General features: G+C 53.2%; 1 protein-coding gene, 1 long non-coding RNA gene and 1 other non-coding gene across 3 annotated transcripts; 1 reads left to right on the plus strand and 2 right to left on the minus strand.

Moving 5' to 3' along the window:
• Nucleotides 1-1,632: 1,632 nt before the first annotated feature.
• HAAO (3-hydroxyanthranilate 3,4-dioxygenase) lies at nt 1,633-15,766 on the minus strand. Its single transcript, XM_008162196.3, has 10 exons — nt 15,667-15,766; nt 12,453-12,531; nt 7,872-7,955; nt 7,465-7,571; nt 4,790-4,879; nt 4,449-4,492; nt 4,032-4,177; nt 2,327-2,395; nt 2,078-2,160; nt 1,633-1,975 (listed from the first exon to the last, which is right to left on the minus strand). Exons 1-10 carry the CDS (start codon nt 15,744-15,746, stop codon nt 1,897-1,899), a joined length of 861 nt encoding a protein of 286 aa, XP_008160418.2. The 5' UTR covers nt 15,747-15,766; the 3' UTR covers nt 1,633-1,896.
• A 6,854-nt stretch (nt 15,767-22,620) lies between these two features.
• Nucleotides 22,621-24,916, minus strand: LOC129151845 (uncharacterized). The gene is made up of 3 exons (XR_008558528.1): nt 24,888-24,916; nt 23,798-24,332; nt 22,621-23,605 (listed from the first exon to the last, which is right to left on the minus strand). It is a non-coding gene; the product is annotated as an uncharacterized LOC129151845 (long non-coding RNA).
• Nucleotides 24,917-27,124: 2,208 nt separating this feature from the next.
• On the plus strand, nt 27,125-27,217 carry TRNAI-UAU (transfer RNA isoleucine (anticodon UAU)). Its single transcript is given in 2 exon segments — nt 27,125-27,162; nt 27,182-27,217. It is a non-coding gene; the product is annotated as a tRNA-Ile (tRNA).
• The last annotated feature ends 700 nt before the right edge of the window (nt 27,218-27,917 follow it).

Raw genomic sequence — 27,917 nt, forward strand, 5'->3', positions numbered from 1 at the left:
CCGCAGAAGAGAGGGGAGTGGGAGGCTGGGGCTGGCTTTGGACCAGGTACAGGTCCTGCTATCCCACCGTGAGGTGTTCTCATGAGCCCAGGTGGCCAGGCCTGAGGGCAGAGACGAGAGCCTAGGGCGCCTGATAACCTGGGACAGCACCACGGGAGGCTGTGGTTCCAGGTTCCAGGCCCTGACGCCCACCCTTGCCAACTGACTGTGGTCAGCAGTGTGCCATGTGCTGCCAACTCCGCCTAGGCCTCTGGGTTTTAGGCATCGTGGCCCCTGGCTCCTCTCCTACAGATCCCCCTGACCTGGACTTCCGTCTGGCCAAGGCCAAGGGCAGTCAGGCTGCGTACAACTGCAGGATGCAGGGTGGTGAGACCACCAGCCTGAATTCTGAATGCAGACAGGCCTTGGTTGGGAAGAGAGCTGCCTGCTTTCTAAACTTCTCGGAGCCCCATCTTTAAAGCGGTGCCGCCGCCTTCCTGGAGAGTTGTGAGGATTAAATAAGGCAATGGATGTAAAAACTTCCAGGGAATTCGCTGGCACAGAGCTAGTATTCAGAAAAACAGAACATCTAATTTTCATTATTTTCTGTTTTGGATTAGGCACTAGGGAGGACTCCCTCCCTCCTCTCCTGGCCACCTGTACCCTCCCAGGGCCTCCCTGGGACATTCCTGTGTTTTGCTGGCTTCCGCACGGAGCCACACATGGCTGCAGCCCTGGCACGTGCCAGGCCTCTACCCTCACTGCCTTGGGCTGTTTGCAAGTTTTGGGGAGCCTGAGGGTGTTTTTTCTTTGCTTCCAGGAGAGGAAAGCCCTTGGGAACAGAGAGGTGGGTAACGGTCCTTCTATCCCTCAGGGCCAGAAGCGCCTTCTCTGCCTTCAGTGGAGTGAACCAAAGCAGTGAGCCGCCGGGCTGGCGTGGGGAAGGCAGGGCTCAGACCCCCGGTTTTCCACAGGAAGCTTGGACTCTAACCAGGGATGTGTTCCGTCCAGCGCCACCTCCCGTTACCCCCACCTGAGACCCCTCATCAACTGCTCATTGAAGCCCCAGGAAGACAAGATCTCCCACTACAGGTTTCGTGTTTCATTTCTACCCACTGCTGCTTCTGGGGCTCCCAGCACTCCGGACCCCAGAGCAGGCCCAGGAGCCTTGTGTTTGGATGGGGCACCTGCAAACAGCAGGGGGAGCAGGGCACCTGCAAACAGCACAGGGAGCCAAGCTCCTCTTAGAGCTTCCTGCCCTCTGTGGGCTCATCACAGTCTGCATGTATTAAGACTGGTTAGCTCTGGGGGTGGAATTTCATGTATTTCTCTATTTTCTACAGCTAGCAGGAATCACTCCTGTTATTGGGAGGAAACACCTAAACAGATGCTATTTTTAAAATTATGTTAAAAAAAAATACGTGGGAAAGAAGCAGAGAGACAACATCCGCTGTGCCCCCAGGACAACCACCTGGCCCGTGTGGACCAGGCCACAGGCACAGGGATGAGAGCCCCTCTACAAGCATGGACACCCCCTAATAGACCCGCCACATGTCCACAGTCACCCGGTGCCTGGACACTGCAGATAACACAGTCACGTGAGCACATGGGGTCAGCCATTGACCATAGCCTGAGTTCTTGCAGACCCACGGGTGCTCATCCACCAGGAAGCCTTTATTGAGGGCCTTCTGGGTGGCAGACAAGTACTGAACTGGGGGCTGAGGGCTGTCGAGGAGAAGGGGCGAGTCTGGGATGAGAGGATGAGGACGGGAGGAGGATGGACGGCAATGATGTCCGGGGCCTGGCCAGGGGAGGGGGCGCGGAGGCACTCAGCAGCAGTAGACCGAGAAGCAGTGGAGTCTGGGAAAGTAGTAGTCTCGGCGGCAGGGGTGGCGCTGTGCACGTTCAGCAGGACCGTCACCCCAGGGGCTTCTTGCGGGCGGGGTCTTGAGTCACAGCCAAGGCCACAGAGCCTTGCCCTCGCTCCCAGGAGTACCTGTGGAGACACAGGTGGGCAGGGGTGAGGCAAGGCCGGGCCCTACGGATCCCGGGGAGGGAGGGAGTCCCACAGCTGGGCAAGGCCTCCCAGCGGACTCACTCAGTCCTGGCTGGCACCAGGAGGCTCTCGTCGGGGCTCAGGCTCAGGTGCTGCCCCCCCATGGTCACCACAGAGGAGCCCTCCTGGGGGAGAAGAGCAGGAGAATCAAATGGAGGCTACCCAGCCCCCACAGCTGTCTGGGAGTCCTGAGCCGGCCTTGGCAAGGGGGCCCTGGGAGCACAAGGCCGGGAGCAGCCCGGTCCCCAAGGGCAGGAGGTTGTGCCACCCTCTCCGGCGGGCCCCACTTGCCAGCTGCCACAGCCACATGTCCACGTTCTGCCTCCAGCCTTTGCTGCTGCCTTGTCCATGGACGATCACCTGGTGGGAAGTGACACAGATCTTTTTGGTGCCTCCTGCCCCCTTGACCCTGGCCCCCAGACACCAGGCCTGTGTGGGCCAGGGGCGGGGCCTGCAGTCCAGCCTTATCTCCCCGTGTGATGCAAAGGCCAGGACTTGGAGAGAAGGCTGCCCAGGTTGCAGGCCTCCCTGCTGCCTCCATCATGATGGGAGCTGCCCACCTGCCATTCGGGATCACACATGTCTGCCCTCCATACACACGTGCACATCCGGTCCCTCTGTAGCACGTCACAGCTATTGCTGGCCCACAGGAATACCCGCAGGGGCACACACATGTGCACGGCATAGTGCAGACCCACGTAGCCTACACACACAGTTCCCCCAAAGGGTGCCCACCTCCCTTACTCTGAAATTGTGGCCTAAGGAGCAGGAGGGAGAGGGGAGGGGATGAGCGAGAGGGAGGCTGAGCCTCTGTGATCTGCATCAGCCTGGAAGCCCGCAGCTGGTGTGCTGGCTGAGCTCCTGTGGGCCCAGAGGGGACTCAGTGGGTATTTGTAGGTATAAGCTGAAGCAGGTGGGAGTAGGGATGAGAAAGGTGGAAGGCGCCAGCTCAGCACTGAATGACGCTGCCGTGATGGGCGGCAGGGGCTTTGTGGCTGTGCTAAACTAAGGCAGGTCTGTATCCAGTGAGCATCTCTCGGGGAGGCGGGGGCGGGTGAGTGCTCTGATTCAAACTGCAAGGATGTGCCAGTAGAACTTGTAACGCACAAGCGAGCACAAGCCTTCCGGCAGGTCTCCTTGCCTCCACACTCGCCCTCCCGATCCCGCCCACACAGGGTGCAGTGGTCTTTCTAAGGCAGCACTCTGCCTCATCATCCCCCTTCTTCAACGCTTGGGTGAAGCTCTGTTGTCTCCAGGATAAGTCCCTGAACCTTGCCTACCCCAGGAGTCCCGCCAGGACCCGGGCACTGCCTGCTACTCTGACCATCTAGCAATCATGCCTGTGGCCCCCACGCCCCTGCCCTGGCTTTGTTTGGGTGGCTGTGTACCTTTCCACCCGACCCTCGTCTCCAAACATGTTTCTCCCTTCCAACGCCCAAGGCTGTGACTGGCCAAAGGCTCAGGAATTCCTAGCAGGGGTGTAACCCCAGACCCTACAAACCTATCACTGGATGAGGCCACACCCCACTCTGAAGGCAAAGAAAGATTGCTGGGGACCACATAGCCTCCGCAGGCCTCTACTCATAGCAAAACCATCATTTTTGGAGTCAGGGAAGAAATGTGTGGGGTGTGTGTGTGTGTGTGTGTGTGTGTGTGTGTGTGTGGTGTGTGGTGTGTGTGTGTGTGTGTGAGTGGTGTGTGTGTGTGTGTGTGTGTGGTGGTGTGTGTGGTGTGTGTGTGTGTGGTGTATGTGTGTGTGTGTGTGTGTGGGGTGTGTGTGTGTGGTGTGTGTGTGTGTGTGTGTGTGTGTGTGGTGTGTGTGTGTGTGGTATATGTGTGTGTGTGTTGTGTGGGGGGTGTGTGTGTGGTGTATGTGTGTGTGTGTGTGTGGGTGTGTATGTGTGTGTGTGTGTGTGTGTGTGTGTGTGTGTGTGTGTGTGGTTCCTATTTCCCGGGCTGCTGGGTAGATGCCCTGGGTGCCCCAGGGCTGCATTACCTGGGTCTCATAGGTGTCCCCAAACAGGCTGAAGGATGTGCCCCCCTGTAGCTCCTTGCGGTGGCCAGCCAGCCAGGCCTCCAAGGACATGGGCTCCATGACGGATCGTGTGCTCAGGGGGAACGGTGTGTCCATGAGCAGCTGGCCTGCACCCACAGCCCAGCTGTGGTCAGTGTCCTCTGGCCCAGCCCTCCCAGCCCGGCAGACCCAGTTCCCAGGGGCCCCAGCTCTCAATTGCAGGAAAGGGCCCAAGGACCCAGCAGCCGCATGGGGGGTACCATTTGGTGCCATCTTCCTGTACCTTGAGTACCGGGCAGAGGACTCAAAAGGGGACTCCCTAGCACCCTGGGCCGAACCCCATCCTGCTCTGGGAAAGGAGGGAGGGAGGGGAGAGGAAGGCAGTTCCTGTGGCCTCACCAGGGATGGGCTTTCCTGTCCTGTGCTGCTCAGAGCTGAAGAACCTGCAGGGACATAGGGGAGGGGGGAGAGGGACCAGCTTTCCCAACTGAGCGCGCCCGCACACACACACACACTCTAGGCCACACATACATGTGGGGCCCTCATACGACTCATATCCACCACCTGCTCCCTCCCAGGCCCATGGAGCAGCCTCCTTTCCTCCCCGGGAGAGGTAACTTTCTCCCTAAATCCGACCGCCCCAGGCTGGCAGGAGCTCCGTGGAGCACTTCTCGGAGGGGCTGCTCCCCCCAGCCAGAGCCCGGGGCCTCAGGAGAATGAGGGGCGGGGCTGGGCCTCACTCCTGGATGATGGGGGCCAGCTGTGTGCCGAGGTCCTCGCAGTAGAACCACTTCTCAAACAGGACATCCGTGGTGTTTCCTATGTAGTACCTGCCAGAGCGAAGGATGGGCAACCAGTGTCCCCTCTGGGCAGCCTCCGGGTCGCCTCCCTCGGGCCCAGCTCTGCTTCAGTCACCCTGTTAGTGCAACCCCGTGGCCACAGCTGGCTCTCTCCCAGCAGCAGTGTGCACCCCCAAAGTGAGAGGCCTGTTATCCACCCCATTCACATCGCTCTTCCTCGGTCCCCAAACTTGGCGAGTTACAAAGTGGACGGAACTCTGAGGCTCAGAGAAGCTGGCAGTCCGGCAGGGATTACACGGCCTGTAAGTGGCAGGAGCAGGACAGACTAGAGACAGACTAGAGACAGCACAGAGAGCATCAATGACAATGTCTTCATTTTTCCCAAAAGCGGAAGCGAGGCTGAGCCTGAATCCGGGGCCTGTGGCGGGATGCTCCGTCTGCCTGCTGGCGCTTTAGGTCAGAGCTCAGGGGACCTTAAGGAACCAGCATGTGGACGATGCCCCCCAGACGGAGATCCTTCTCCTTCTATGGATGCCTTTGCGAGCTGGAGCAAAGGGCTGGGCCTCTTCCTTGGGAGGAAGGCCCGTGTGCATGTGCACGTAGCCTCTAGGGGACTCCCTGGAGCCCACCCAAGCCCCCAGCCCCGCCTGGGAGCCGGTGTGAGGAGCCCCCGGCAGACAGGGCCGTGCCTCAGGCCCCTGTGTGTACAGCACCTCTGTTGACTGAATGCCTAACCCCCAGGCTCAGCTCCCCGGGCCGGGCCAGCTCTGCCTGCTCTTCCCCCAGAGGGAAGTGGTCCTGCCCACAGACACACAGTGCACCCCCCGACCCGGCACCCTAAGTTCTATCCTGGGATGGAGCTGGCCACCACAAAGCTTCATAACTGGACCGTGATGTCACCCAGAAATTGCCCTCCGAGTGGAATTTTAATGTGGAGTCCCTGGCTTTTATTAAAGGTCAAAGCAGCCAGATGAAATCTGTTATTGAATTTGCTGTAAAAATGTTATTGAGGAAACGGTCCTCTCCATCACCAAAGACTCCCTAGATCAAGCCCCAAGGGGAAAATTTCTTTCAGAGCTTAAGGCCAGGCATCTGCTTCTACCACAGACTGTTAATATGCAGCAGATCAGTGTGCAGCCATTAACATGGTGTTTTTGAAAAAGAATTTAAAAGTGTAAGAAATGCTCATGAGATTTTGTGTAAAAAGCAAAATTCAAACCCATGCTCGCAATAAGACTGCGATGTTGGGAGGTGCAGATACGCAGAGAAAAAAAGTCAAGGTGGAAATTTAAGCACGTTGTTAGGTTTAATTGAGGGGATGACCATTTTTGTGTGTGTTCTCTTTATTATTGTTGCTTGTTTGTTTCGAGATATCATTCATGTACCATGACATTCACCCTGTCTCTGACAGGTCATCTTAATTTCGTTCATGATTTCGTGTACTTTTCCTGATTCCAAGAATGAATGTGTATGATTTTGGTAATTAGAAAAAAAGGGGAGCATTTAAAAAAATGTCCACTATGGCCTAGCCGGTTTGACTCGTGGACTGAAAGGTTTTGGGGTTGATTCTGGTCAAGGGCACATTCCTCGGTTGCAGGCTCAGTCTCCAGCCCCGGATGGGGCGCTGTGGAAGGCAACAAATCGACGTGTCTCTCTCTCACCATCTTTCTCTCCCTCGCCCTTCCACTCTCACTAAGAATCAATGGGAAAAAAATGTCCTCAGGTGAGGATTAACAAAAACAAAAAAATGTGCATTATAGCAGATGCTAGTAACTTGTTGGGAATTTAAAATTTTCTTAGTTAAAACATACAAAACGTAGTTTCGCTTTTGTAAAAATCTGTGCCTCCCTCACCCCCCACCCCCAAATCTGTGTCCCCTGAGCCGCAGGCTGCGCCCTCCTTTCGGAGGATAATGACTGGGTGACTGTCAGAACCAAACTGGAACTCAGCTCTGGAAACAGTGCCCGTCTCTCCCCGAGCTGGTCCCCTCCCCGGCGTTGGCTCCCACCCCTATCCTGACTGTCCTGGCCCCGACTTTGTATTTATCCTGCCAGCTCTGCCATCTCCTAGGAAACTCAACTTCCCCGGGCCCAGTCTCGCCACCTGTAAAGTACAGCTGGTAAGGGCACCTGCCCCAGAGGCTCATGGTGAGAACTAAATGAATAAATACACATAGAGCGCTTAGGCGGGCGCCCGGCCTGTAGCAAGTGTCATACAAATGTTAGTGCTGGTTGTGGAGTGAGTCAGGGCAGAGGAACCGGCAGAGGAGTGCGCTGGCCGGTAACTCTGGGGACAGAGGCTGGGAGAAGCAGCCGTATTCGGAGCTGCCCTGGGCGCGGTGGGCCTGACTTTGGCAACCACCCCACCCCAAACAGACGGCAGTATAGACAGCACAGGCTCTGGTCCCAGAGGGTCCCAGAGAACATCCTACCAGCTCCATCATCAAACCACCCACCACCTACCCTAATCTCTCCCTGCCAACCGGCAAATACCGGATCCCCACTGCCTCCTCATTCCTGCTCAATGGCCAGGAAGAGCTTTCGTGATCTATCCGATCCTTTCCCAGCTGCTTGCCTATCCCTCCCGCCCCATGTCTGCCTCAGACCCCCATTTACCTGAGCCCATCCAGCTCGGTTTTCAGCCGCCTCCGCTCAATCACCAGCCCCACCGTGTTGGCAAACCTCTGTGGAGAGTGGGGGATCCCAGCGGGCAGGAGGAATATCTGCAGCGGTGGGGACGAGGTGTCAGTAAGGCTGCAATCCCCCACGGAGACCTCAGTGCCTGCAGCATCCGGGGCCTCCGGCTGACCCACGGGTCCGGCCCATCCCACAATGAACGGGAGGAAATGGGCTGTGCTGAGGATAGGGCAGCCCAGAGAGGAAGTGCCCGAGGATGGGGTCGGGGCAGGTCCAGCGGGCAGGAGGGCAGGAGGACAAGACCTTGACCAAAGCCAGAATGAGTGGACCCCACAGGTTCCTGTTCCGGTGACCCTTCACCTCCCAGCCCCTGGGGCCCCCCTCACCTCTCCCTGCCGGATGACCACATCCCGGTGTTTCCCTCGCTCCAGGACTTGGAGAACCATGTCGCCCTGCAGCTGGTAAAACACCTGTGGAACAGGACAGCGCATAGGCTCAGACCCTCCCCGTCCCTTCTTCCAGGGTTTTGGCCTGATTTCTCACGGGGAACCCTGAGAAAGTTCCTGAAGTCCTTGGAGTTTGTGAGCAGCTCTGTCACTGCTGCCCGGAGGCCCCAGCCTCCCCTGACACAGGCCACAGACAGTGCTAGTGCCACAGGGATCACAACTTGACATGCGAGTGATGACCAAAGTACCCAGGATGCAACAGCTGGTGTGTGGCTTGGGGCAAGAGGCTGGCTGAGATGCTCGCTGGAGAATTCAATGACCCTTCAGCCAGGTAAGGAGGACCACCTGGCTGTGTCCCAGGGGCTGTGCAAGCACGTTCCTGTCCGTGACCAGAAATCTCTACAACCTCCAAAACCGTTATTAGCCCCATTGTACAGAAAAGGGAAAAGAAGACTGAGGCTCAGAGAGTAAAGCAACTCGTCCAAGATCACAGTTAGTTCTGGAGCCACAATTTGGAGCTGAGTCTGCATATACTAGTAGTTCTGGAGCCCAACTGGCTCCTCTGGCCACCGCAATGCCCTGGCACGGGGCAGGGCTGCGCCTGTCCAAATCCCTCAGAAGATGGCTGTGTAATTGGTGGACTCAATGATGCTGGAAGCGGGGGTGGGTTGAAGGTTGTGGGGGATGGGAGTACTCACCTCCTGCTAGCTCCCAGGGATGGAGCTGGGGGGCTCCTACAGCATTTTCCCTATTCTAGCCTAAGTCCCTAATTAATGTGTTTACTGAGATCACCCCATGGAGCTGGGAGGAGGAGGCAGACACATTTTCTCTCTACCAGTCACACATTGTATGGGTGTTAAAGGCCCATGTCAAATAGTTTAGGAGTATTAATAATAAGAATGATGATGATGATGATGATGATGATGTAAGGAGTTAGAGGAGATAGAGGTCCTTGTCACACAGCATCTACTAAGAGAAATCAGCCTTAGCTGGTTTGGCGCAGTGGTTAGAGTTTCAGCCCGAGGCCTGAAGGGTCATGGGTTTGATTCGGTTAAGGGCGCATACCTCAGTTGCAGGCTTGATCCCCAGTCCCGGGTTGGGTCGAGTGCGGAAGGCAACCAATCGATGTGTCTCTCTCACATTGATGTTTTTCTCTATCTCTTCTCCTTCCTTTTACTCTCTCTAAAATCAATGGAAAAAATATCCTCGGGTGAGGGTTAAAAAGAGAGAGAGAGAGAGAGAGAGAGAGAGAGGGAGAAAGAGAGAGAGAGAAATCAGGCTGAGCTCAGGGAAAGTAGAGGAATGTGGCTTTGCAGTCTGCCATGAGGGACAAGTTGACACACCCCTCTGAAGGACATTTGGCAACAGGGAGGAAGAGCCTTCTCAGCTCACACCCCTGTAGGGTGGCCAGAGGGGTTTCTTAGGATGTAGGACCTTCAGTGCTGAAACCAGGATAAACCAGGACAGTGGTCACCTCTTGAGCGAGTAATTGCATCTCTAGGCAGGTGGCAGTAGTTGTCAGTAATGCACCTTGTTCATGCTGGGCATACATGGCTGCGTCATCACAGCACATGGTAGTTAAAAGCATGGATTCCATCGTCACCTGGCCCTCGCTCAGCCAGGTCACCGTGGGCCCTTGGTCAGTTCAGTTAGCCTTCCTGTGCCTCTGTTTCCTCGTCTATAAAATGACAGTATCCACTCAGAATGGTGCTGCCTGGGACGCTGCACACAATGTGCAAACCACGGAGTCAGCACTCACAGACCTCCAGCGATGGCGGGAACAGCAAAATAATGTAGTAACGGGAAATGTCACTATTTTATGATAGAGTCAAAATGTGGACATTATGCAGCCATTAAAAACTATTTTTGAGCCCTGGCCAATGTGGCTCAGTTGGTTGGAGCGTCCTTCCATACACCAAAAGGTGGCGGGTTCAATTCCCGGTCAGGGCACATACCCAGGGAGTGTGCGGGAGGCAACCAATCGATCTCCCTCTCTCTCTCTCTCCTTTCCTCTCTCTAAAACAAAAATCAGTAAGTATTTTTAAAAAAACTATTTTTGAATGCTAAAGTTATCATGTTAAAGCAAGATTCAAAATTACACCCAGCAGGATCCTAATTATGTGACCATACATGTGTAAATGCAGGTGATGGCGCCCAGTGGTGGGATTCCCTGAGTGGTGGGATTATGAATGAGGTATACATTTCCCCCCATATTTCACGTTTTTTACAATAAGCAATATTTACTTGTATATTAAAAATAACCCATGCAAGTTATTTAAAACAAATAAGAAAAAACTTCCCAAGGTTTCTTAGGGGAAATTCTGCAACTCCCCCTCATCCCACCCCCCAGCTGGGAGGAAGCCCGTGTGTGTGTGTGTGTGTGTGTGTGTGTGTGTGTGTAAGGGGGTCCTTCCATGGTAGGGAGGAGGAAGGAAGGGCCCAGAGAGTGGCCATAGCCCTTAGGCCCTGTGAATATCAGGGGCAGCTGGAGTGGGGATAGGGGTCTGGTCTGGGCCACAGTCAAACCCTGTGCAGGCAGGTGAAAGGTATTAGCAGCCATCAAACCAAAACCCAGAAAGGAAGTGGAATTTTCCTCAGTCTTGTCTCTCTGCCCAGAAGCCGCCTTGTGATGAGGGACAGGCCTGGCCTGGAGCAGAGGTGCAGATCGAGAACAGCAGAAAAGCCCACACAGCCCTGGGCGATCCGAAAGGAATTATGCTCCATTGGAAGTAAATGATGTTTGGGGCCTGGTGCTGGCTGGAGGATTAACGATCCCTGTGGGCAGATACTGCATTGAGTCAGACCTCTGGTGCCTGGAAAGGCCTGACAGGCAGAATGGGCGGGAGAGCGGCTGAGGGTGCAGAGAACCGATGCATCCTAAGCACCTACTGTGCCAGGCTGTATGCATACACTCCACAGACACTGACTCTCCACCAGGCAGGGGCAGTGTCCCCAGGAGCCACCAGGAAACAGGCTCAGAGAGTGATGTGATGTGGCCTGTCCAAGGTCACATGGTTAGGGGGACTCAGATTCCCACCCAGGTTGGCTCATTCCCAGCCCAGCCCCTTGGCACCTGTGCCGGAAGAGAAGGCCTGGGGTAAGTGGAATATGTGTGGTGGGTGAGCCTGCGCCCCTGAGGGGCTGTTGCTGAGGCCTGAGCTCAGCAAGGAGGAAAGTTTGGCTCAGTGACTCCCCATCTCTCACCAGGAAGGAGTCTGGACCTTAAATCAAGTTGTCATAAACCTAGAGTGGGGACACCTGCTCAGGCCAGTCCTCCTCATCTGTCAGTCTCCCAGCTAAGTCAGGTCTTGGCCTGGTCCCTAAGTGGACACCCATCCATCAGAGCAGCTCAGGGAGACCCCAAGCTGGGGTGTGGTGCAGAGGTGATAGGGGGCAAGAAGGGAGGGAGACAGAGAGGTGGGCACTGAGAGCAGGGTTAACGGAGTGGAAGCCTCTGGAAGACAAGACTGGGACGTGGGGCGTGAAGCGGGCAGGAGAGGCCTTGGCCACCATGGCCACTCCCACCCAATCCCATCTTCTCTCTGCAGTTTTGGATTTTCCTGTTTTGTTTGTTTTGTTTTTTTGTTTGTTTGTTTTTTTGTACAGAAGAAAATGGTCTCCAGTGAGGTGTATTGTGAGAAGTTGTGTCCGGGGAAGGTACAGGACCTGGAAGTGTGAGAGGTGAGGGGCTGGTCGGCTCTGCCTGACGGATCCTCACCCCACTGCCCCCCACACATTCGGTGCTCAGCAAATATTTGCCCAGTGAGGGATTCCTCTGTGTTCCCTCCAGCCCTGAGCTGTGGCAGAGTTGCCAGCAGTGGGGGTGAAGGCTGGAGACTAAGCTGGACTCTGGATCTTGAACCCCAGGGCCAGGCCCCCAAAATGATAGGTAGGGGGCCCCATAGTGATCCTTTGCCAGCAGAGATTCTGATAACAGGGGTCCCATCTGTGTCCTTCCTTAAGAGGCCCCATCTTTTTCGCTTAATTTTTTACTTTTGTTTATTTACTTTGGGGAAGGTAGCACAGAAACAGTCCAAAATTCAAGGTTCAAAAGGGTATTCAGAGCAAATTGCAAATCCTCCCCACCCCCCTTTTCTCCTTCTAGCAACTGATGTAGGTCCTAGATTAGGAGGGGCCTCCCAGCTCAACCCTTCCCAGAGAACTTGGCTCCTGGGGCCAGAGTGGAGCACCCAGGTCCTTCTCAGCATTTGGGTCTCATTTTGGAGGCTAATCTTGCATATTCGGGCTCAGAGGGAGGAGATCAGGGCATCTCATCAGCCCCTGTGTCCAGGGGGTGATGCCAACAGCTAGAGCCTCTCATACCTCTTTCTGAGGATGGCGCTGTCAAAGGGGTCGCTGGGTGCCCACACCTCCCAGGCAGCTGTATTGCACTGTGATTTCGTTTGAGCCCCCTTCACCCTCAGCCACCTGACCACCCCGTCTCCTGTCCATAGGCTCTGGTCCTGGCTCGGGAAATGTCCCCTTGTCCCGGGGCAGGGGAGGGGCAGTCTGCAGACCTACCTCCTCACCCTCCTCGATGTGGTAGTCCTTCCTGATGTTAGGGCCGCCGATGAACATGACTTTGAGCTGTTCCTTATGCCTGCAGTGGAGGAGAAGAGAAAGGTGCTGAACCAGCTCATGGGAGAGGACAGGAGGGGCCTTGGGGGGCTTGGAAGGAGCCTGGCACACCTGGGAGAGGTCACAGGGCTGTTCTGCATCATTGTCCCTGTCAGTTTTTTAAAAAGTTATTATTATTTTATTGATTTCAGAGAGGAATGGAGAGGGAGATAGAAACATCAATGATGAGAGAGAATCATTGATTGGCTGCCCCCTGCACGCCCCCCACCAGGGATCGAGCCCGAAACCTGGGCACATGCCCTTGACAGGAATCAAACCAGGGACCCTTCAGTCCGCAGGCCAACCCTCTATCCACTGAGCCAAACCAGCTAGGAGTGTCCCTGTCAGTTTTTGAGGTTTGTCCCCATCTACTCTCATCCCAGGGTGCCCGTGTGTGTCTGAGAATCTGTGTGTGTCTGTATATGTGCCTTGCTGTATCTGTGGCTTGGTATGTTAGTGTGTGTGGGCATGTCCCTCTGTGTGCGTCCCCCGCATCCTCTGACCCAGCAGGGGGAGTGGCGTGGTGGTGGATCTCTCTCTTCTTCAGGCAGGATGCCTGGGCTGTACTCAAGATCTCTAAGTACAGGAGAGCAAACTGGAGGCCCCACTTCCTGTAGGGGTAAAATGACCCTTATCTATCCCCCCCTCCCCTGAGCTGTCTGATTATGAGACTATCTCTTCCCCCAAAACTGCTGGGCTAAAGCTGTGAGGCACCTGCTTTAGGACGTGGAGGGGACCTGGTACAGGGGCCCTGCGACCAGGTCCTGGAGCCGTGGGAGTGGTCTTGGGAGCGATGGAGCGAAGACTGGATCAGGATGGGGGACCAAGTCACTCTAGGCCTTGAGAACCCAGCCAAAGAGCTTGGTCTTGGCCTGAAGGGTGCCAGAGAGCCCAGGACTTTTTTTTTTCTTTTTCAGTCATCTTTTCTAGAGATATAATCTAGGACAGCAATTTTCAATCTTTTTCATCTCATGGCACAAATAAATTAATTACTAAAATTCTGTGGCACACCAAAAGATATATATTTTTTTGCTGATCTGACAAAAAATAGGTATAATTTTGATTCATTCACATCGGACGGCTATTGATGTTTGTCTCTCTTTATTTGATAATCTAAGCCTAGATAGATTCTAAGGGAAAAGAGGTCAGTGCCCCTGGCTAAATAGTCAGGTACTGCATGTTTTAACCATTCTTGTGCCGCACCGGCTGAAAATCGCTGACCTAGGTACATATGGAAAGTTCTTGAATGAGCCCACTCGAGAACTAGTCTAACCCATCAGTCAGAATGCTGAGCTCAGCGAGGAAGCCAAGATCATGCCCTGCCTCTGCTCAAAACCTTCCAGCAGCTTCATATGTCCCGCCTCCCACCACCCCAAATTCATAGGCTGGAGTCCTAAGCCTCAGCACCTCACAAGGTGGCCCAAGTTGGAAATAGGGTCATTGCAGGTGGAGTTAGTTAAGCTAGGATGAGGTCGTCCTGGATCAGGTGGACACTAATCCTCTCTGCCCGGAGTCCTTACAGAAAGGGAGATTTAGACACAGACACACAGGAGAGCACCACGTGAAGGTGAGGGCAGAGAGGGGGGATGCCGCAGAAGCCAAGAGTGCAAAGATCACCACTCAACCACCAGGAAGGAGCCAGAAGAGGCCCAGAGCAGAGTCTCCTCACCGCCCTCACCAACACGGGGTACAGCCACAGCCCTGCCCTGCCCTGTGGCCCCAGGTCTGCCTGGGCCTCCACCTTTGGTTTCTATTTAGTGGGGCCTCCTCAGTTCCCCGAGGAAGGGACTCTTGTCCGTTGGTTTCCTGCTGTGTCTCTAGTGTCCGGGACAGTGCCTGGCATGTAGCAGGTGCTCAGTGAACAGCTGCTGAATGACCGAAGGCAGGGCCTGCATTTTGTGATCACTAATATTGAGGCGGTGCTGGAGGGCTGGGTGGGAGAGGGGTGCCTGGAGGGGGCGCAGCCCACACTCTCCAGGCTGGAGGTGACAAGAGGGGGGCTGGAGAGGAGACACCATTAGGGGCAGGTGGGTCTGAGCCACCATTAGGGGAGAAACTGCAGGAGTGAGAATGAGACTGTGGTCAGGGATGGAGTGGGGGAAGAGTGGGGCGATGAGGCTTTGGGGGGTGGGGGGTGCTGCTGTTAGCCCTGGCAGCGCTGCACAGTGACCACGAGCGTGCACTTTGGAGTCAAACTCTTCCATGGGCGTGAGCCAGGGCCCTGTCCCACACCAGCTCCGTGACATTGGGAACGTTCCCTATTAAAATCCCAGCCCCCGGGGCTACTGTGACAATGAAACGAGATGATGTTAAAGCACTTGGCACCGTCTCTGGCCTGTCAAAGGATTAGTGGTTGTGAGTGCGTGCTTTGAGGTGTTGGAGATGTTCTGTGGACACCACAAGGATGGGATTGGGAGCCTGGAGCTGGGAGCCCAGGGACGGGGAGGGCTTCTGGGGAGGGCCTGAGAGGTCTGCTGGAGAAGGACTGGCTGGACCGGGATCGCCCCCTTGGGTGGTATGGGCAGAGGTGGCTAGGGAGGGCCTGGGGGAGTGTGTGTGTGTATGTGTGTGTGTGCGTGTGTGTGCGTGTGTGTGTGTGCATGTGTGTGTGTGTGCGCTCACGCCTGCCAGCAGAGGGGAACTGGGAAGAGCAATAAATCACAATCCTCCCAGAGGGCTGATCCTCCACCCTCTGCCTGTGGCTTCCTGATAGAGATGGGGTAAGACTGGGCTGTCCCCAGGCCCGGGTTCTACTGCCCTTCTGGGGTCCAACTTCTGAGAGTCACTGGGGGTTGGAGAGCTTGTCTCCGGCCTGGAGGGGAAGGGCTGCCCCCTGCCCCCTGCATCCCTCCTGGCCTCAGCTCGCCCAGCCATCCTCAGACGGCAAGGTCACAATCTCCGCCCCGGAGTCGCCAGAAAGAGGAACAGACCAAGGTGGTGGAACCCGGAACAGCCCCCCCCCCCCTCCTGCCCTGAAGACGCCATGAGGATGACAGCCCCCTTTCTACAGGCTCTGGGCCAAGAGCTGGGAGCTGGGGGTGAGGGGTGAGGGGTGAGGGTGGGATGGAGGAGGAGGAGGTGAGGACGGAGCGCGGGAGGAAGGCTGCCCGGCACTCACAGGAGCTTGTTGCAGACGGGGGGCAGGAAGGAGGCCCGGTTCTCCTCCACCCAAGTGCGCACTCTCACCGGCCGCTCCATGCCTCCCCGGAGCGCTGCTCCCCGCGGTGTCCTGCGGCCGGCCGTCGGAGGGGCGCGGTCCCGCCCAGCCGCCCATTGGCCGCCTGGTTAATCAGCATCCCGTGGGTCAAAGGGCGGGGCAACCCCCAGGGCACCGAGGTGGCAGTGGTGGGGACCCCCGCGGTGGCCCCGGTCCACCTCTGGTCCAAGAGCCCTCGCACCACCACGTCCCAGGGTCCTGCCGGGCACCGGCTGGCCCGCCGCACGCACGTCGGGGGTCGCCCGGCACACTTGCGCGGGGGCTGGGAGCGGAGACCGGCGAAAGGCACCGACCCCAGAGCCATCCTGGCCCTGGGCGCTCACACTTGGCGCCTGCGCCCCAAAGAGGTGCTGTGATGGGGCGCAGGCGGCTGGCACACCCCAGGTCTGAGTGCACGGGTGCTGGCACCGGGTCGAAGCCTCGGTTTCTCATCGGAAAAACGGGAATGTCTCCCCAGCCTCCCAAGGGTTACAGAGCGGCCAGCACGGCCTCGTCCAGGCTCCCCTCTGTCCGGTCACGAGGACGGAGTCAGGCCAGAGTCCACGGGTTTGGAGTGCCGCCGGCGGCCCTCCTCCGGCTGGGTGCGGGGGCCCCTGGCGCACCACGGGGACTCCCTGGGCCCCGTTTGAGGGCACGGTCCGCTCACCCACATTGGTCAGAGGAAGCAGACACGGACAAGGTGTCTGTTCTGAGCTCCTTCCATGTCTTAGGGACGTAGGACCCACGGTGATTCACTGAGGAGTTTTCCGGGTGAAGAACCGGGCCCTGGGGTCCGAGGCCTCAGGAACCTGGGTCCCGGGCTGGGGCGGGGGACTATCCTGTGCTAAGGTGGAGAGACGCCCTAACTCAGTTCCCCTGGGGCCCAGGAGAGACCTGGCACCTGGTGTGAGGCCCGGGGGCGGGGGAGGAGGATGGCTGACACCTGCTTGCTCCTCTTTCTTCTGGACTCTCAATTCTTAGGGAAGTTGCTCGCGTGTTGGAGGAGGGTGGGGTGGGGTGGGGTGGGTGGGGAGAAGGGAAAAACTCAGGCTCTGACACCGGAATCCAGACTACAGAGCTCAAAAATTCGAAACTCCTCCAACTCCGCACCCTCCCCCAAGCCCATCTTGTCCCCTCCCTTCCATCTGGGTTGGGCTGGGATTCTCAGCACCCCCAGACGCAGAGACTGGCCCGCGCAAATCAAAACCCAGACAAGGAAACAAGATTCTCACCCACCTCTGCTGGGCGGGACCCTCCTGTTTCCTCTCCACGCCTCCCCCCCCCACCCCCCCCCACCCCCGTTTCCCCTTTCTCTTTTTAGTTATTTATTTAGAACTTTATAACTGAGCATTTCTTTCTAGAATATCGATTGGTACCCAAATAACTGAACCCATATTTATCTTTCTCATCTACAAGTCATCAGTGACAGTGAGACAGCAAGGGTCAAGGATAATTGTGAGGTTGGGCGTTTGTTAAATGGATGGATGGATGGATGGATGGATGGGGGTGGGGGTGGGTAGACAAAGGCATGAATGAATTCACAGTAAAAGGAAAAATGAATGATTTCAGACCAACAGATGTTCTGTTACGTAGTACAAAGGAAAGAATGACTGTTGCCTTGCATGTTAATCTACCCAAATAATGTGAATCGTTGATGCTACAAGTGAATGTTTGGGGTCTGAATTATCCAGGTGAATCCTAAACACAGGCTGCATAACCTGCTGTGTAGCCCCTGTCCAACTGCCCTCTGGTTAGTGCTGAGTAAATACATTACCAGGTCTGTTCAATTGGTAAGCCTTCTAACTTGGGTGCTGGGCACCATTTTTCAACCTAATCGTCCAGTTCACTGTTTGTTTTAAATTGAGTTGATGTACTCTACAGTTCAGCTCATCTACTGAGTGTCCTTTCTTTCTTTCTTTCTTTCTTTCTTTCTTTCTTTCTTTCTTTCTTCTTTCTTTCTTTCTTCTTTCTTTAAAAGAAAGAGTGGAAGGGAGAGAAACATGGATCAGTTGCCTCCCTTATGGGCTCCAACTGGTGTTCGAACCCGCAACCTAGGTATGACTGGAAACCGAACCCACAACCTTTTGGTGCCCTGGATGACACTCCAATTAACTGAGCCACCCAGCCAGGGCCAAGGAAACTGTTTTAAACTGCAAACTCTTATTAGTGAAGGTATTAGCTGCCGTAACAGGAAACTATATTTCAATGCAAACTCAGTGACATAGCACACGGAAGTTCGCTTCTCATTCCTGTGAAGTGCAGTGGGGAGGCAGCAGTGCCCTGCACAGTCAGGGCCCTAATTTGACAGAAGTTTGACATAGGATCTTGTCTCCTTCATCTTGTAACTTCCAACATCGCCCTGGGCACTGAAACCCAGCTGGCAGAAAGGGGAAGAGAGAGAGTGGAGGTACTTAAAGGCCAGACCCGGCCAGAAGTGGTGTACACACTTCCGTTCACTTTCCACTGGCTGAAGCTCAGTCAATGGTCTCACCTAACCTCAAGGGAGTCTGGGGAAGGTTCTGGCTTATCTCTCTTTGATGATATTGGTTTCGCTCAAATGTTTAATGATCCTTGTGCAAATTCATCTTTATGGTTGACATTCTTTGCACAGTCCACTGAGGGGGACGAGGCAAGAGTTGCACTCCTGTTATTTTCAGAGTGGGGGGAAGGCAAGACCTGCCACCGAGTAGGGTATCTCAGCAGCTGGTCTTCTGGGTCTGGGCACTGCCAGTTTCTCCAGGGTGATCCTTGCCACCTTAGTACTGCCTTGTCTCTCTGCTCTAAACTCCCACATCCCACCACAGCTGCCTGGGTTTTGATGGGGGTGCTACCTGCTCCTGCCTCAGTGCCCCAACAAATTACCCTCACAGTCGTCCCTGGATCTCCTCCCACATCTTTACCCTCCTTGGGTCTGAAGCATCCTAAGCGCTGCTCCCAGAACCTTTGGAAAGACTCTCTTCTTGACTCCTCTATGCACTGTGGACTGAGATTTCCTTCTTCAATCAAATTTTGCCTTCTTTTAACCACTCCTTGCAGGTTCAGTTCCAGGCCTGTTGAGACCTCCTCTTCCTGTGTTTCAGTGTATTTATTTATTTTATATTTATATCTTGCATTTATTGGATTTGGTTCAAAAAACGGCCAGACTGTTCCCCAAAGTGGCTGCACCATTTTACTCCCCATCAGCAGTGTGTGAAGATCCTGATTTCCCCACATCCTCACTCTGGTTTGCTATTGTCTGCCTTTTTGGCCCCATCGCTCCCATACTCACTTCTCTGGGAACTCAATGAGACACTCTTGGCATTCGGACCTGTTGCTACTTACCGCTACTTTCCTTAGCCAGTTCCCTCTTCATGTAATCATGGAGGAACATTTTCTCCCTGGGATCAGAGTGTCGTGTGAGGAATCTAACTACAACAACAGCAGCAGTAACACTCTCTCTGCTTAACACTTACTGAATGATTACTACATGGCAGACCCTGTGCTAATTGCCAGAGGTTCTCTCATTTAATCCCACTTACAGATTAGAAAATTGACAATGAAGTTTAGGGCTGAGCTTGGCATTTCTTGTAGTCCAGGTGACATGGTGGAATTCATACCTGCTACCTACAGATGAAGAAGCTGAGAAATATCAGCCAACCCTACAGTTTAATAAAAAAACATAATCAAAAACCAAAAAATGATAAAACAAACTGAAAAAGCAAACACAACAAAACAGTGGGCTAAAGATTGGAACAAATATTTCACAAAGATATACAAATAGTTGATGCTCAACACTATTAGTCATCAGGAAGATGTTAATTAAGTCTACAGTGAGATACTCAGTAGAATGGCTTAAATAAAAAAGATTGACAATAGCAAGTGTTGACAAAGATGTAGAGCAACTGGAACACTCAATATCACTGGTGGCAGTATAAAATGGTACAACTACTTTGGAAATAAGGGTCTGGAAGTTTCCTAAAAAAGTTAAACATAGGACTTCATCAAAATTAAAAACATGTGCATCAAAGGACACACTCAAAAGAGTGAAAAGGTAACCTAAAAAAATAGGGGAAATATTTGGAAATTATATAACTAATGAGGGATTAATAAACAGCATATACAAAAAACACAACAACAAAAAATCAAACAACCTAATTTAAAAATATGTTAAAGATTTGAATAGACACTTCTCCAAAGAAGATACACAAACAGCCAATAAGCACATGAAAAGATGCTTAATATCACAAATTATTAGGAAAATGCAAATCAGAACCACAATGAGATACTATTCCACACCATTAGGATGACTATTACTAAAAAACTCCCAAACATAAAACAAGTGTTGGTGAGGATATGGAAACATTCATAGTGGGGATATAAAATGATACAACTTCTGTGAAAACAGTGTGATGTTTCCTCAAAAAATTAAACAGAATTATCATATGATCCAGCAATTCCACTTCTGAGTATATATTCAAGAGAAGTGAAAATAGGAACTTGAACAGATATCTGTGCACCCACATTCATAGAAGTACTATTATTCACAATACCCAAAAGGTGGAAGCAACCGAAGTGTCCAATGACTGATAAATGGATAAATAAAATGTGATATATATAATCTATACTAATAATAGAGGAATATGCAAATTGTCCAGGACACCATAACGGCTGAACAGCAGGCTGCGTGAGGCGACAAGGCCAGCAAGGGGGTTAGTGAGGGACAACCAAATGACTGAACAGCAGGCTGTGTGAGGCGACCAGGCCGGCAGGGAGGGCAGTTGGGGGCTACCAGGCTGGCAGGGGGGAAGTTGGGGGCAATCAGGCCAGCAGGCAGGGGCAGTTAGGGGTTATCAGGCTGGCATGGTGGGCAGTTAGGGGCGATCAGGCAGGCAGGTGAGCAGTTAGGAGGTAGTGGTCCTGGATTGTGAGAAGGATGTCCGACTGCAGGTTTAGGCCTGATCCCTGGGATTGGGCATAAATCGGCAGTTGGACATCCCCCAAGGAGTCCCGGATTGGAGAGGGTGCAGGCTGGGCTGAGGGGACCCCCCCTCCCCGTGCACAAATTTTGTGCACCAGGCCTCTAGTCTATAATAATAATAGAGAAATATGCAAATTGTCCAGGATGCTGTCACAGTAACGACCGAACAGCAGGCTGTGTGGGCGACCAGGCTGGCAGGGGGGTTAGTGAGGGACGACCAAACAACTGAACAGCAGGCTGTGTGGGGCAACCTGGTCAGCAGGGGGGCAGTTGGGGGTGACTAGGCTGGCAGAGGGGGCAGTTGGGGGTGACCAGGTCAGCAGGGGGCAGTTGGGGGCAACCAGGCCGGCAGGGGGGGGGCAGTAAGGGGCAACCAGGCTGGCATGGGGGCAGTTGGGGGTGACCACGTCGGCAGGGGGGGCAGCTAGGGGTGGTCAGGCCAGCAGGCAGGGGCGGTTAGGGATGATCAGGCTGGCAGGGTGGGAAGTTAGGGGTGATAAGGCAGGCAGGTGAGCAGTTAGGAGCCAGTGTTCCTGGATTGTGAGAGGGATGTCTGACTGCCGGTTTAATCGGGCCTACACCGGCAGTCGGACATCCCCCGAGAGGTCCCTGGGCTGAGGGTACCCCCTCCCCCCGTGCACAAATTTCATGCACTGGGCCTCTAGTACAATATAATACTATTCAGTCTTGAAAGAAATGAAATTTTGACACAAGCTCTAACACAAATAAACCTTGAAAACAGTATCTAACTGATACAAGCAGACACAAAAGGCAGATGTTGTATGATTCCAGTTGTTTGAAGTACCTACAATAGTGAATTTATGGAGTCAGAAAGTAGAAACGTGGTTACCAGGGGCCGAGGGGAGAGGGTTATTATTATTGTGGAGAGTTATTATTATTGTTATTGATTTTAGAGAAAGAGAGAGAGAGGTGAGAAAAACATTGATTGGTTGGTTCCTACACGCACTCCAACTGGGGATCAAACCCAAAACCTGGGTATGTGCCCTGACCAGAAATCAATCCTGTGACCTTTCAGTGTATAGGACAATACTCCAACCAACTGAACCACATTGGCCAGGGCTGGAGAGTTATTTTTTAAAAATATATTTTTTATTGTTGATAGTATTACAGGTATCTCCCATTTCCTCCCTTTCCTACCCTCCTCGAAGCCCCCTGGTGAGTTATTTTTTTATGGGTACAGATTTTTAGTTTGGGATAGTGAAAAAGTTTAGGAGATGGATAGTGGTGATGGTTGTGTAACAATATAAATGTACATAATGCCACTTAAATGTGCACTTCAAAATGGTTCAAGTTACCTGGAAAAAGCCCAAATGCTCATCAGTAGATGGTTGGATAAAAATCTGTGGTTCATTTACACAATGGAATACTATGCAGCTGTAAAAAAGACGGATCTCTTGCCTTTCATGACAGCATGGATGGACCTGGAGATTATTATGCTAGGTTGAAATAAGCCAGTCAGAGAAAGATAAATAGCATATGATCTCACTAATATGTGGAATCTAACGAACAAAATGTACTGACAAACAAAATAGGTCCAGAGGCATGAATGGGTGGAACAGACTGACAGAGCTCAGAGGGGAGGGGGGGAGGGGGATGGGGAAAGATTAACCAAATAACATGTATGCATATATGCATAGCCCATGGACATAGACAATGGTGTAAGGAGGCCTGAGGTGGGGTGGGGGTTGGAAGAGGGGGAAGATGGGGGAGGGACCTCAGTAATACTGTTAACAATAAACTTAAAAAGTGGTTAAAGTTGCAGACTTTTAATTATGTATATTTTACCACAATATTAAAAAAAACAAACACCCACCTCTGCATAAACTTACTTTATGACCCAGAAATTTCACTTCTGTATTTACCTAAAAGGAATGAAAGACTTGCACAACAATGCTTTTAGCAGCTTTATTTATAACAGCTCCAAACAGGAAATCCACTAATACAATGGCTAAACCAACTGTGATGTACCGTATAGTGTAAAGGAATATAATCGAAGTCACTCAGTCAGTTGTTGGCTAAGTAGATATGAACGAAGGTTGTTTTACTTGTTCCTCGTCTTACTTCAACCCCACAGGGTGAGCTTTCCTACTCACCCCAAAATTTGACCTAAGGACAGCCCTGCGTGTTACTGAAACCCTTGAGGCCCATGGCTCCCTCTCCCATCCTCCTCTTGAAGGGAAGACTCCGTCATTATCTAGGCCTAGTCTCTAAGACCTGCCACCCTGTCCCTGGTCCAGTAGGTTTGGGTTCAACTATTGCCATAACTGACAGAGGAACCACCCCATTTTCTCAGCAGGCTTGCTTGGGGCATTTGGGAACCCCTGCATAGCTGGTCCCTGTTTTCATCTCTCTAGTGGTCCTAGTTCTATTTCGTCTTTCCCATATTTCAAGGTAGGACCCTTTGGCCACCGTCACTCTGTGAGCCCTGATTAGTGCCTCTCTTGAGGGTAACCCCCGAGAGGCACAGTTTTAAATGCCAGGTACTGTCACAGGTCTCTCTCCCTTTCTTGTCAATGGCAGACTGAGCACTCTACTCTCTAGTGTTGAGGGCATGGACCTTTAAGTCACATAATTTATATTTGAACTCCAGCTCGACCACTTACTTAGGCCACCTCACTGTGCCTGTTTCCTCATCTGTAAAAGGAAATAAAAATGCTACTTACTTCATAGGCTTGGCATGAGGATTAAGTTAGTTAAAAAGGTGTAAAGTTCTTAGAACATTGCCCAGTATATGGTAAACAGTGAATAATGTGTTATTTTTACCTACCGACCACCCTGTTCTCCATTTTCTTTGAAAGACCTGTTCTCAAAGGAGAAGTGAAAGAAGCAATGCATTCTGTATCAGCCAGGATCCCGTCAGGATGCAGAAACCACAGCAGTCCTCTGAACAGGGAGCATGCAATATAAAGAATTGTTAATTAGGAAACGAGAATTAACCACTGAACGGGGTAAACAGAACTCGAAAGAATACTGAAAGAACACACACAGGGAGCAGCCACAACCTCCAGAGATGACATCGAAAACCCACGGAAGGAATAAACTTGGAAATGGCCCTCCCTCCCCGCCAGAACCCACTGGTGAGGGCGTGGTGGTGGCCCACGGATGGCAGAGGAGTTTGCTGAGGTGCTGCAGGCTGCGGTTGGCAAGCAGGAAACTGTGTGCTGGGTGATGGCAAAATCTCATTGGGAAGCCGCCCACTGGCAGCTGTGCTGTAGGAGCCCGAAGAAAGTTCTGGAACTAGGAAGAGAAGCCCGTGTTCTTCTAGCACCTTCCTGGTGCTAGGTCTGACAAGGCCTACGCGTGGCGCTGGCTGACAGGATCACAGAGCTGGGCAGAGAAGGGTGCATTTGGAGCAGGGAAGCACTAAGTTGATGACATGCACACACACCCCATCTCTGTTCTCAGGTGCTCCAAGCCAGCAGCAGGCAGTGCTCAGTGGGGTGCAAATGGCCCACGCAGGTCAACCAGGGGGAATGCCAAGTGGAATAAAAACCAACATCAAGTCTGCTTCAATGCATCCCCCACCAGCGGTGAGTGTGGCCAGCAACCTCCACTCCCAGGTGCTCTTTGCTGAGCTGAGCAGCGAAATTGCCTTCTGCCCAAAGCTGACCTAGATGGGCACAATAAAAGAACAGGGCTTTCAGCAACAGACAAATCCCAGCTCCACCACTGACCAGCTGTCTGACCTTGGGCAAGTGACCTAATTTTTCTGAGTTTGTTTTCTTATTTGTAAAGGGGTTGTTGTGAGGATTGAAATGAGAAAACGAATGTAAAACACTTAGCACAGTATATGAAAAAACTGGTATTCTATAAATGATAGTTTCTACAGTAAAAAAAAACATTTAATAGGGCATTTTTCCTGTTTTTGTTTTATGTATTTACAGCAGTACAAAGGGGGCTATGATTAGGGTGGTCATGTGTGCCGGGTTGTCTGAGACCGTCACAAGGCATGCTCGGTGATCCAGTGTTATTAATAGTGCCCCCTTTCACGCTCAGAAATGTCCTTGTTTGGAGAATAAATTATATGGTCACACAAGATCTTGACAATTCAGTGTCTATCAAACTACTCCCACTGACAGTAGCTAGAAATACAATAAGTATAGGTGCGCGAGCGCGCGTGCGCGCGCACACACACACACACACACACACACACACACACACACACCTGTTTGAAAGCAACCAAGAGCTACTAAGGCAGTCCAGGGGTTGAGGGTCCAAGATTTCAGGGAGAAGAGAAATGCTGCGAGGTGAGTGTGACACCCCAAGCTGCTTTCTTTCCTCTTTGAAGTGTTGCCTGGTTTGTAAGTGGAAGCAACAAAGGGGCTGAAAAGCTGAAAACAATAGTTCTCCAAAGGAATATATTATTTAAAAAATATATACAGTCGAGTCTTTTAATAAGTATAGAATAAAAAGCCCAAGTGATATGAAAGCACGGTATCATAGTAAAAGTGGCAGTTTTTCCCCCCCTTTTTAAAAATATATTTTTATTTATTTCAGAGAGGAAGGGAGGAGAGTGAAACATCAATGATGAGAGAGAATCATTGACTGGCTGCCTGCTGCACTCCTGCTCATCCCCGCACTGGGGATTGAGCCCACAATCCAGGGATGTGCCGTGACCCCCGGACCCGGCGAGCTGTGACCTCCTGGTTCATAGGTTGATGCTCAACAGCTGAGCCACGCCAGCTGGGCGGCAGCTTTTTCTTCTTAATGGTACATGTTACAGTTTAGGCCCTAAACTTTAGGGCATCTTAGGTTTGACGAAATATGGTATATTTGTTCACGTGTATGAGTGTCTCTACAGGAGAAAGGTTATATGCATTTGGTAGATTCTGCTAAAATGTCATCGAAACAAAACTGAATAGTGTCCTTTTCTGCACATTCTTAAGAACATTGATGTCACCAATCTTTTGATCTTTTAAATTTTTTTCTCATCTGATAGGCTCTCACCAAGTCTTCCTTTAAGCTTCAATTCAGAATGAGAAAGATGTGTACTTCCCCAAATTACCGTATGTGTGATTGATTCAGATCTGCATCACAATTCCTTAGAGCGTGGCCTGGGACTCGCACATCTCTCTCTCCCAAGGGAAAAGAAAGGTCACTTCCGGGGTGGTGCTGGTGAGGAACATGGACTGCTGAGATAGGACGGGATCTTAGATGCTGCCCAACCCCAGGGCTTCTGAGAGGCATTCAAGATGGTTTGCCTTCTTACAGGTGGCAGTGTCTTGTTTTAAATTTCGATTAAGAAAAATAATAATAAAAGTAATGATTTAGACAACCCCTTGCCCAATTATAAGAAGATCACTTTGGGAGTCTCTTTCTACTAGTTAAAAATATAAAACATAAAGAGTTTATTGAAATAAAGACCATACAATGAAGCTTTTTGACTCACAATAAATAAATAATGAATGTAACAGTAAATCCAATAAACCCGGCCTGGATTATGTTTGTCTTTATTCTGTAGTAAAATATAATTTTTAAAAAATTTAATAAGTGGCCCACATAGACCAAAAAAAAAAAAAAAAAAGCACAAGATAGTCATAATTCAACCTTGGGGGCAGTTCACATTTTCTGGTTTTTAAAAAAGAAAGGATATCCAGGTATTTGTATGAGACCTCTTGATTTTAAATATTAGGAACTTAGTTTAAAAATTGAAACAAACTCGCTGTGGCCCCACTAAGACATGCGCGGCTTAGCCTGCACCCTCCCGAAGGCCCGGGCTAACATCGGGCCCCCGGAATGCCTGTCGCTTGATTCGATTTTGGGGACCCGCCTTCTGCCGGGAGCGCCCCCCAACAACCCGCTCAGGAGGGAAGGAGAGACAGCGGAAAAACCTGCGGGGTTCAAGGCTCCGACGCCGAAGCCCCCTCGCCCTGTCGGGTCTTCAAGCGCCCCGGCTGCCCCGCCGGCAAGCGCAGGGCTCGCCCAGTCCAAGGCTTTCCGCTCCCACGACTTCCCCGGTCCGGTCCACCGCTCGGCCCCACCCCTCGGGCCGCGTCACGGCCGCCACACGGCCCGTCCGGCCGCCCGGCCGCTCCGGGAGACCCGGACACGCGGGGCCGCTCCGGGGAGGCCAGGCTCCACGGCGGGCGCGGAGGTGGTTTCAGCGCTCAGCGGCCGGACCCCTCCTCCCGCCCCGCCCGGGGAGGCGGGCTACGCTCTTTTCTAGGCCCCCGCCGCCCGTCCGTCACGGCCCGGCCAACCGGCCCCTTCATCCCCGAGAGAGAGAGACCCTCGCCGGTGTCCCCCAGTTTACTCTTTTGGGGGGCGGCCGGGCCTGAAGGTGCGGGGAGACTCCGACCCCGTCCCTTCCCGCCGAGCCGCCGGCCGCGAGTGCGCATGCTCCGCGGGCCCGCCGCCGCCGGGTGAGCCCTGATAGAGCCATCGCGAGGCGGGCTAAGCGGAGCTCCAGTGGCGCAATCGGTTAGCGCGCGGTACTTATACAGCAGTGCTTGCAGAGCGATGCCGAGGTTGTGAGTTCGAGCCTCACCTGGAGCACGACCCTTTTGGGTGCCGGAGGGGCCCCCCTTTTACCCCTGCCCGGGAGAACAAGCTAGTCTCTCCTTACCCCTCCCCGTTCCTGCCTCGGCTCGGGGCGCACGTACCGCTCAGTCGTAGGCAGGAAGCCGATCGCCATGGCGCCTCTAACCTGCTTTCCGAGCTGCTGGTTCCCCGCCCCCGCGCACCGTTCAGCTGCTCGAACCCGGGTACTTACTGCTCCCTCCTAGCTCTCCCCCTAGGCGGCTCCCTTCACGGCACCCAGTCCCGGCTACAGCCCCGGGTGTGTGGCCCGGAGGTCCCGGGGCGCAGCGCCCGAGAGGGGGCCACGCCCAGGCATCGAGTTAGAAAATCCCGGGCGCCCCACTCTGCGGGGCGTGCCGAGCTCTCGGCGCCGGGACCAGCCCGGTTCCCGGCTGCTGCTCCTCGTCCCGGGCCCGGCGCGGCGCGATGCGGTGCGGTGCGCTCTGGGTGGCGGGGCCCGAGCCGGAGCCGGAGCCGGAGCGGGAGCCGGGCTACCACTCCCGGGAGTTGGGGCTGAGGCCCCGCGCGGGGGCGCAAGTGGAGCCGCCCACCCCCTCCCTTTCAAATAGTAATAACTGGTCATCCCCACCCCTCGCTCTCCTCCGCGGGCCGTCCCGACCCTCCTCCCCAGGCGGGTTTGCGGAGTTTGGGAAGGTGCCTGAGCGCCTGGGAGCCC

Source organism: Eptesicus fuscus, chromosome 16, assembly GCF_027574615.1.
Source record: "Eptesicus fuscus isolate TK198812 chromosome 16, DD_ASM_mEF_20220401, whole genome shotgun sequence".
NCBI classification, from domain to species: domain Eukaryota; kingdom Metazoa; phylum Chordata; class Mammalia; order Chiroptera; family Vespertilionidae; genus Eptesicus; species Eptesicus fuscus.

What these genes read in the sequence shown, in the direction of transcription:
- HAAO (XM_008162196.3), bottom strand. Translation starts at nt 15,746, where the DNA reads ATGGAGCGGCCGGTGAGAGTGCGCACTTGGGTGGAGGAGAACCGGGCC. An exon ending in CCCGTCTGCAACAAGCTCCT is followed by an intron (nt 12,532 to 15,666) that starts GTGAGTGCCGGG and finishes CCTCCACTGCAG; the next exon opens with GCATAAGGAACAGCTCAAAG. An exon ending in GACAGGAAAGCCCATCCCTG is followed by an intron (nt 4,178 to 4,448) that starts GTGAGGCCACAG and finishes CTGTGGGTGCAG; the next exon opens with GCCAGCTGCTCATGGACACA.